The sequence below is a fragment of the Protopterus annectens genome, chromosome 2.part0 (assembly GCF_019279795.1).
Source record: "Protopterus annectens isolate FY-2018-M chromosome 2.part0, PAN1.0, whole genome shotgun sequence".
Classification (NCBI taxonomy): domain Eukaryota; kingdom Metazoa; phylum Chordata; order Ceratodontiformes; family Protopteridae; genus Protopterus; species Protopterus annectens.
The window spans coordinates 102,806,672-102,816,733 of NC_056728.1; the positions used below are offsets into that span (position 1 = coordinate 102,806,672).

Below are 10,062 nucleotides of genomic sequence, written 5' to 3' on the forward strand. Positions count from 1 at the left end.
CCTGAAAGCTGTCAGGGTATGCTGAACAGCTAGCATCTCTTTGGTTGATGTGCAGATATGTATTTGATTTGGGCTCAATGGCTGGGGTAGCACCTACCCGTCCAGGTGTGCAGGCATAGTCACGATGCGCGAGGTGAGGTCTGAAGCGGCGCGGGGATGAGAAGGAGACCATGTTGTGGTTGCATGCGCTTGCCCACTAAAAGAAATCTTTCCTTAGACAAGGTTCATTGGTATGATAGTTTCTAAGTCTTGGTATTGACACCAAATGCTTTTTAGGTGCCATTGTGAACTCATATGCAGTCTGGCATGTCACGGAATGAGTGAATGCAGGAGGCCATGAACCCTAAAGGGTGCAGGATTTTCCTTGAATAGCACTACAGAGTTCCTGGTGGCTATTTTGAGAGAAGTAGTCTGTCAGGTAGGCTTGTTTTTCTGGAGTAAGGAATGCCATCTGGGATGTTATTGTGTCCAGGTTTGCTCCCAGGAATGACTGATTTTTTGTGTGGGGACTAGTTTTGATTTCTTTTCATTGACTGTATACCACCATGGAGGTTGAAGTAGGTCCTTTACACAGGTCAGATCTGTATGTAGGTTTTTCCTGAGCTGTCTGCCTGACTGTCTCCACCTGAATCAGGGCAATCATCTAAGTAAAGGGGTAAATTTGAATATTTTGCTTTTGCCTGCCAAAAAGCAGCTGGCTGGAGCCAGGCATTTTGTGAAAAGCTTTCCTGGGAGCCCAGTGGATGTGAGAGCCACTTGAGACAGCGAGAGGCACTGAAAGGTGTCATAGATCCTGCCCTGAAACGTAGATATTTCCTGCAAGATTCCTAGTTGGGACATATAGGTGAGGCCTCTTTTAGGTCTAGGATGGCTAACTTCGGCATGCCTTTGGACAGCATAGGAAGGAAGCTGCAGGAGGGTGAGCTATTTTGGAATTGCAGGTAAAATCACTTGAAGAAAGGTGTTTAGAATGGATAGCTAGAGGACAGGGATGCCAGGTGCCTTCTTTTCTGGGTGCCAGGAAGAGTCTGGAGTAAAGGCAGCGGCCCCTATCTGTTCTGCAGGAACGCATGCTGTATATTGCTTTATCATGGAGAGCAGGAAAGGACTTGCTTTTGGCCTCTGCCCACTGGTATGGAGGAAGATGTGGTAACCCCACTTTTTGGGGTTGCCAGAGTCAATGGAAATAAAATCTAACCCCATCCCTGGGACACTGCTTACTGAGGACCCATAGAGTCATTTGTAAGAGGCGCATGATTACATTTGCATAGAAGGAGAGTTTTCCTCCTAGGGGCACTGAAGCCAGGTGGGCAGAGGCGGAAATGCAGATGGGCAGAGGTAAAGAGGTGGAGGTGTAAAAGTCACTGTGAGTTCTTACGCATGAGGGTTGCTTAGCACTCCCTGTTTTTTGAAGAGGAGGAACTCCATTGCTTAGACCTCTAAACTCCCTAGGGCTGCTGTCAGGGGGGGTCTGCTTCCCCTGGGTCTGGAGCAGCCTGAGCTGGTCTGGAGGGGGCCGGAAAGGACCAGTGCTTAGGGGCAACGTGCCCTGCACTGAACCTCGGAGGTTGGACCTGTAAAAAGTCTTTAACTGTCTGCATAGGTTTAGCACTGACTTTCATCCTTAAGGCTCTGCCCTTTCTGCCTTGGTGCCAAACAAACTGTCTTTGTTCAATGAGTGCGTCAATAATTTTGCTTTGACGCATGGTCTGGCAAGGTCATGCCGTAAGCCTTCAAAGCATGCCTTCTAGGGACAAGAACCAGTGACTACTACCCTGCAAGAGAGCTTCACAACCGGCATTCAAGCCACATTACCAAGGTGTGCTTAGTAACTGACTTTCAGAATGCACTATAAAGCTCTTGTAATTCTTTATTTTCTGCTGACAAGCAGGAAAGGAGAAGAATATTTTATGTTTGAGGAGCTCCATGAGTAATGCTGTTGATATGTTCAGCATGTGGAACTGACAATTTAGTGCTCTAATAGCAAGAGTAGCAGAGAGGTGTATACTTTTTTACCCAATCAGTCTAAATCTCGGGGAATCCCTGTCTGAGGGGTGGGATTTGTAAGCGGAGATTGCTTTAATTCACTTTAGGTCTTTGAGAGGGCAAGACCTCCTGGGTCCAGCAGTAGGATTTTTGAAAAGGAATTTGTGAGAGTCGGGGACTCTGTAGTACCTGTCAGGACTTTCACTGGGAGCAGGGAGGAAAGGGTGTCAGGTGTCAAACTGGATTCCACTAAAACATCAACAACATCAGGACAGCAGAGAATGTGCAAAGTCTGTACTTTGTATGGTAAATCTAAGAACTCCCTGAGTCTCTCTTTTTGACTGAGGATAGTCCTGACATTCCCTGTGGAAATGCTCCGCAACGTATGAAAGGTTTCACCGAGCCAAAAATCCTTGGTGGAAGGCCAGAATGTATGGATTCCTCTGCATCAGAATCCTCATAAGCAGAGAGGGGTTGCATGTCTTTACATATTCAAAAAGCATCGAGTCATCAGACTCCTGTTCAAATCAAAACTACTGGGGACAAGTCTCTTTTTTCTTTGGAAGGTAGCTACGCGGCTTCCCTAATAATAAGCTATAATAAGGTCCTTCATACATTTTAAACTTTGTTTGAAGATTGAGGCAAAGGAAGCAGGTGCCTGAGCGGTGGGTCGGCGATTGTTGGCACGCGTAAACTCTGCACCTGGGCCTTAAAAACTTCATTGAGTTTTAGAAAGAACTGAATCACATAAAGAAGTCACCGGTTTGTGTCTAGAGTATTGGTAGTCACATGTACTTCCTCAGAAGCTTGATGCCTGCTCAGCTGACTCCGGGACCCATCAAAGGTAGAGACATCCGCAGGATCCTGAAGTCGAAGAAGAGTCTTGTGGCATACCCGGACTCAGGAGGATACCCGATGCAGCGGCCTGCTTGAATCACAGAGTGGGCATCAGGGGCTGTGAAAGCACCTCACTGAGGACCGAGGAGAACTGGCGACTAAGCTTAACAGAGTGTCGGTGGCTGTTTTGGATCTGTCGCGGTCTGTATCTGTCTTTATCCTTACTTTTTGGAGGTCGGTGATCTGAATGTACACTGAAGCCATATTGGAATTCGAGGACTGACAACGGCTCCAAAATATCTAGCTTCTACTGTCTGGGCCCAACAACGATATAGTTCTGGCGTTGAACAAAGCACAAAAAGTGAGAGGCGAGGGACATGAGTGATCTGGGCCTAAACAGGTGACTGCAGTAAGAATGGAGATCTTTGGTGTGGTATTTGCTTTCCACAGGTGCAGACAAACTTTTTCTGACATTGGTTAGAGCAAGAAAAAAGTTAAGTATTAAGCGTGTCTCCGGCACTTTAGAAGACTTTCCAGCTTCAATTGGAGCGAAAACTCAAGGTAAGTGTGGCGGCCGGCAACTCATGCCCCAAACTACTTCTGCTTGGGACTCCTCCCTAGCAAGAAAGACTGATGTAATGATGTTGGGTGCCTGATTTTTATACCACTGGCGACCTGGCGTCAGTGCACCACACGGTACTTTTTAATGTTTCAACCGATGCACGAAATAAAATGCGCGCTTACCTCTGGTTTTGGGGCGGATTGGGAGGGCTACCCATTGGCAGAATAACCCAGCTTGATAGCTGATGACTGCAACAGTGAAACACCAAAAGAACATCACCTGCGAAATGCTTGCTTTGGGCTCCTTGGCAAGAAAGACTGATGTAATGGTGTGCAGCTGCCTTACTTTACATTACTGGCGACCTGGCGTGCGATTACGATGTGACAGCAACCAACGCGAAATACTGCAAACGCTCTGGTATTGTTGGGGCGGCGGGGCTACCCCTGGCAGGGGATAACCCAAATGTGATGACTGCAACAGTGAAACATGAAGAACATCTAGGCACTGCTGCTTAATAAGCTGAGGCGGAGCTATGACTATCATGCCCAGCCTGTCTGTCCTCACTTTTATCAATACAGCATGGATCAAGTGTAGGTAGGGGCCATACAGAGAGGTCCTGTCATTTGAAGGAAGGCATCCACCACTCATGCCCATGTCACACTGGGTTTCTGGAGCCGGGGAATCTCTATTCTGATATATATATATATATATATACTATATATACTCCCCACCACTATTCATATGTTATATACACACACACACACACACACACACACACACCTGCAGCGTGTGCGTGGCGGTAATGGCTGTAACAATAACAATAACAATAAATGTATGTGTAGTGGCTGGCGTGTGTGGCGCCTGCGCACCAGCAGAAGCAGTAATGTATTTATTAGTAAGTAAATGAACAGATAGGTGACATTATACCAGAAAGTACATGTGCATGGCTGTGTTCTGCTATTAAAATAACCCCCATGAACATGTGCATTTGCTACGACTGTGTGCACATTCTATCATGCTCTATACAATTCCATTTGCTTTTCACAGTGATTGCCCATATGCTTGCACATAGCAGTAAATAGGTAATTTATATTAAGGAAATTTAAAGCCGAAGCGCCACGCCAACTTTCCAAGCACTTTCTGCCCCAACAAATTCTTTTTGCACCAACTTTATCAAGCATATTAGTCTGCTCTTGTGGTTTTCCCTTCATCTATGTATAAAACTAGTCAAAAACACCACTGGTTTATTGAGTACACAACCTGCCCTCATTGTATGCCCTTAATCCTAGGGGGTCTATATCATAATGTCCAATGCTGACAAGTTTGAAGCACTAAACTTCAAACTTCCGGCAAGTTGATGCGGTATAAAAAAGCATTCAGGAAATGTATGATTGCCACAGAGTCTTCGGAGGTACCCAGATTTCCTTCTGTCACGCGTGATCTCTCAGGAGTTAGTGTATTGGCCGGTAGTGGGGGTGTCAGGGGGTGCGGAGGCTTTTCATAAAAATGACCATTTTTTTTTGGAGATTCCGAGGTAGAGTTTTTTTTTTGCTTGTTTTCTTTTTTTGACATTTCAATGTATTTTGAAGACTTTGAAGGCTTTTCCAAGTTTACAAGTTTGGTACTTCGAGAGTTAACTGTCAGCATTCGGTACAATCTGATATAAGATTGTCCCACCTAGTAACCACTTTCAATTAAGTACTTTCCAAAAGAGACAATGAGAGCTCTAGTGTATTTTTTCATCACTGGTATGCTATCATCATTTTACAGCGCAACGCGCACCTTTCTTCATTTCCGGAACACAAAGGTAACAAGCAGTGTGTGTGTGTGTGCTTGTGTTTAGCATGTATACATATGTGTGTGTAGTAATCCATCCTAAACTTCAAGCTGCACTGACTCGTGTCTGGCTGTCTTCTAATAATGTTCAAGCCTCGATGTTTACTGGCATATTATACAACTTTCTCAAAAAATACACTATAGTAGTACCTTCTATGGTGGGCACACAGGATGCCATGTCTTCCTTCATTGCTGGTATATAACTGACACTGCTCTCTATGCAGTGCAAAGGTACAGTATGCATTTTTCTGTAGTCAGTGCATTTCACAAAACTGAATACAACCAGTATGCAATACATGTGACTCTGGTCATAAAATGTATGCACACCAATTTCTACTCCAGAAAAGATTTATCATGCATCTCACGAGTCCCCCACCTGAAATGAAAATAAAGTTAACTTTATTTTATGTTGTTTCCTAACATAAACTCTTTTTATTCAATAAAAATGACTTCCTAAATGGTATAGCAAGAAGAGATACAGCCCACTAACAATGTACGAGGTTTCCTAACACAATTATTGTCCCACCCCTTAGTGACTGTCCTTTAGCCGGTGTTGACAAAAAATGCTTCAAATATAAACATAAATACACACTAACATAAGATGCTTCAAATATAAACACGAATACACGGTAAGATAAGATGCTTCAACTATAAACACGAATACACACTAAGATGCTTCAAATATAAACACAAATACACACTAAGATAAGATGCTTCAAATTAAACATAAATACATTCTAAGATAAGAACTGTAACTTACATCTTTAACATATTTGGACGTAATGGGTTTCCCATTCCTGTCAATTGCTCCTTCTGCTATGATAACAATGTTTAGGCGAGAACCTCCACTTCGACTCTGTTAGAAGAAAAAAAAGTAAAATGAACATACAACAGTAATTTTCAATATTCTGCAGCCACATGGATTATTATCAATGCTCTAAACATTAGGGCACAAGTCTGGGAAATAATCAGATGATCAAAAGAGAAAAACATAACCACTGAAAGCAAGCAATTCTTTTTTAATGAGCTTTTGGCAGCTGTGAGATGTTTTTTTTTTTGTCAAGAACATGAATAGACCACTTATAATTAATGTCAAATATTACGACCGTAGGACCCGGAGCTTAGACGTTACCTCAAGCGTGATTGGCCCACTGGTCTATTACCCTGTGGCCGGCTACACACAGAAAGCATGCGGCTGCGTAGTGATTTACATCACTCTGCTTTAAAGAAAAGTGCATAAAGCCTAACAAAGACCCACTTTCTACAAAACTTAGAAATTATATGTATAGGTAACTGTACTTCTAAAAGTTAGACGTAGAACACATGCAACTGTCTTCCTACAGAACTCAGAACAATTAAACATTATTAATCATAATACAGAGCAACAAAACTCAAACAAGTATCTGTCTGGGGGAAATACCAGCTACATCAAAGGTAACAAAAGTGTTTAAGGATGTCCAGCAACAGAATGAAGAAGCATAAGGCAATACAAAAATGGAGATGAAAACAAATTTCTGTATTGGTTTCTACGGTACAGTTGTAAGCCAGTATAGGATGCAAAGGAGGGAGGGGTTTGCTAAGCGTCTGCGTCTTTGTTCATAGATGCACGAAGTGCAAAGAAAGGAAACATAATTACATAGGAAAAGACCGAGGTCCTCTTCATAACAGATGTCAGCTGATATAAAAAGATTACTTTACATTCAAGTTTTCCCAAGATCCAAAGTAGTCGACCTCTCCAAAAGACCACAATGTACAGCAAGCACTCAAATTCGCTGAAATCCCGTAATTATCTACATCCCAAGCGAACATTTTATCCATCAAAACAATCATCCATTTTCTAACAGCCCACTTAATCTTTACAACATGGGGTGTGGGAGGGAAGGCAGAGTCCAATACTTTCTAGCAGCCAAGCCGAGCACAAGGCATTCCAAACCCCGCCATTGAGACCAGATGCTGATCTATCACAGAACCACACTGCACTCACACACCATTTTCATGCTTATGGCAGGAGCTGCTATTTCCTAAGCATACAACACACACAAACAAGCCAGTCTAAAGAAACAAGATACTCCATCAAGTATTCTTTAGATTCTTGGTCTAGCCTTTGCTTCACAATCTAAACAAACTCTGAATTTTTTAGTTTCTTTTTGTGGGCTTCCTGTTATTTAGCTATGAAACTACAGATTTATTTTTGAAAATACTTTTTATCTGGATTGTGCCAGTGATACATTATAGTTATGGTTAACAAACAGTAAATAAGTAAAATAAAAAAAACATAAGAATAACAAAGCATTGTTGGAACTCAACAGAAACTATAGTATATTTAAAGAACTATTTTTGCACTAGAGCTAATCTAAAATTACTGTGTTTTTATTGGTACTTTATTTACATGTAAAGGTTCTGTCATTTATACTGGCAAATATACAATACTTCTGTATCTAGTTTATATGGTTCTTATGTATTTAATTTAATATATAGTTTACTGTATTTCAAAAAGAAAGCAAATTATTACTTTGAACGCCTTGGTATATCCAATATAAGCATACAGACATTTAACGTCAACCACTACTCAGTAACATTAAACAGAATATTAAAGTCAGCTCCTAATGAACAGCAGTACATCTTCCACTTCAAACTTTCTAAATGGTCTAACAAATATTATGCTGTTCAGTTTTGTTTTTTAAGACACTATAGCCTTCTGTGGGCAGGAGAGAGAGCTTAGAAGACCTATCAGCGATTTACCTTCAATATGTCTCTGCACTTCACTCCAAACACAAGACCTAAAAAGCCACATGACGGCTTGTAATGCTTGAGCATATATGTATATGACTACCTGAGGGGAGAAATACATTGTAGCTGCACATATGTCCTCCAATAGCATGCTACTGAAAAGAAAGCAAAAGCCACATCCTCTTCTGTGGAGTCTTTTTTCAAGAAGCGCATAGAAGATCATCCATCCATCCATCCACAATCCTTTTCCCCATTTCTGCACATGGGGTCAGGGTGTCACTTCAACAGTGACAATCATCTAGAGCCAGGTGGCTAGCCCTGTCACAATAGTTCTTCCACACCAGACACTCACAACCACACACATACCCCTTAGCAGCCAATTTAGGTACGGTTTCCAATCCACCTACTGCATGTCTTTTGGAATGCTGGGAGGAAAAATTACAGTTTTGTACCTACCATAAATGTAGATATTCAGGAGTCACATTTGCTGCAAGTCCCTTACATATGGGGCGTCCGCTGACCTCGGTAAAGCCCGGTCACCAAAAGGAAATATTAGGCTGCGCGACCGGTCCGAAACGGCGGCTGACATCAGGGCGTCAGGGTACGCAAAGCGCATGACCGGCGTCATTTCTCAAGTCTTTCTTGCCCCAGATCATTCGAGAGGCACAAAAAGAAAGGCCAAAGCCAAAAGCAGCAGAATAAAACCAATGACCACCCACACTAACCATATTTGTCTTAATATTTACAACCCTGAGACCACAACCACCTCGCTAACTACAGAAGGGGAAGGAGGGAGGAGTACAAGTTGGACTGCAACAATGTGGATCTTGAACATCTACATTTATGAAGGTGAAGGTACACAAAACTGTACTTCATGTTTGCTTCATCTGCATTTAACACAGTCCTTACATATCAGGTGAAGGTCCCGAAAAGCAGAGAGAGTAAGGGAGGATGGCAAAACTATGAAAAAGCATTAGGAGCTGCCAAATACCCTGTAAAATTTGCAGTGGCAGAATGACCCCCCCTAGACTTGAGAGCAAAGTGGAAAGGTGTGGCCGCTTGAAACCTTGGCCACTGAACACCAAGTAGCTGCCTCCAAAATATCTTTAAAGCCACCCACTTAAAAAAGCTATGTGAAGTGGCAGTAGCCCCTGATGGTGGGGCGAGGCCTAATGGCTGGGAATCTCACCACCCATGAGTGGGAATAACAAAAGCAATGACAAAACCCAATCCCACTTAGAAATAGTTTGTTTGAAACAGAGTTTGCTGAACTAGTGACCAAAGCAAATGAAACGGCACAATAGCTGAGACTGCCTGGGAACCCTTTAGTTCACCAACTCAAACCAATATCATAACTGTCTGTGTATAACCAAAAGTGTGCAAAATCTTCTCCCCTTTATTTTGGGGTTTGCATAAAAAGTAGGCTTAAAATGAATAGTTTGGTTTAAAGCCACTGAAACCATACAGCGCATAAAGGAAGGGTTAATTAACGCCGGTGCCTATCGCTTGTGGAGAAATTTAAGAAAGCTCAAACGCGCTGGGGCCTGTAATTCCAGAAACCCTTCTGCGCAGAGATGATATTTGTAACAAAAAGCAGTCTTCCATGATAAATATTTCAAGCGCTGCGGCAGTAGCTGCAGGCTCAAAAAAGAGTTATTAGAGTGAGTTTTCTCTTACACAGAAATTGAGATCCCAAGCTTTGGGAGTAGGAAGCTCTCGTGGGGGTCTTATATTCTTTGCCCCTCTAAGGTGCTTAAACTAAAGGATGAGAAATAATGGTGGGGTCACAGTCATAGTGAGCAAAAATTGCTGCATGAACCTTTTTATAGAGGAGAAGGACAAACTAACGTCCAATAACTCAGTAAGGTATTGAAAAGACGCAACACTCCAAATTAGGTTTAAAACATCAAAATCCTTTGCTGTACTCCAAATTAAAAATCTCCTCATTTTATCTCGTAAACTTTTCAAAACGTACTTTGTGGCCTCCCAAAATAACATTCAAAAACTTGTTGTGGAAGCTTCAGGAATCCCTCAGGGTTTAAAACAGAATATGCAGGCTGTCAGATGCAGAGAGTGAAGTCTGACATTGAGTAAATGACTGTTCTCCTGGG

At 42.5% G+C, this 10,062-nt stretch overlaps 1 protein-coding gene across 2 annotated transcripts in view; it reads right to left on the reverse strand.

The window, feature by feature from the left end:
• PFKL (phosphofructokinase, liver type) overlaps positions 1-10,062 on the reverse strand; it is a 905,205-nt gene that overhangs the window by 421,129 nt on the left and 474,014 nt on the right. For both annotated transcript variants that reach the window (XM_044060589.1, XM_044060587.1), the window contains exon 8: positions 5,982-6,077. In XM_044060589.1, coding sequence (XP_043916524.1) covers positions 5,982-6,077 — 96 coding nt within the window. The remainder of the gene's footprint in view (positions 1-5,981; positions 6,078-10,062) is intronic.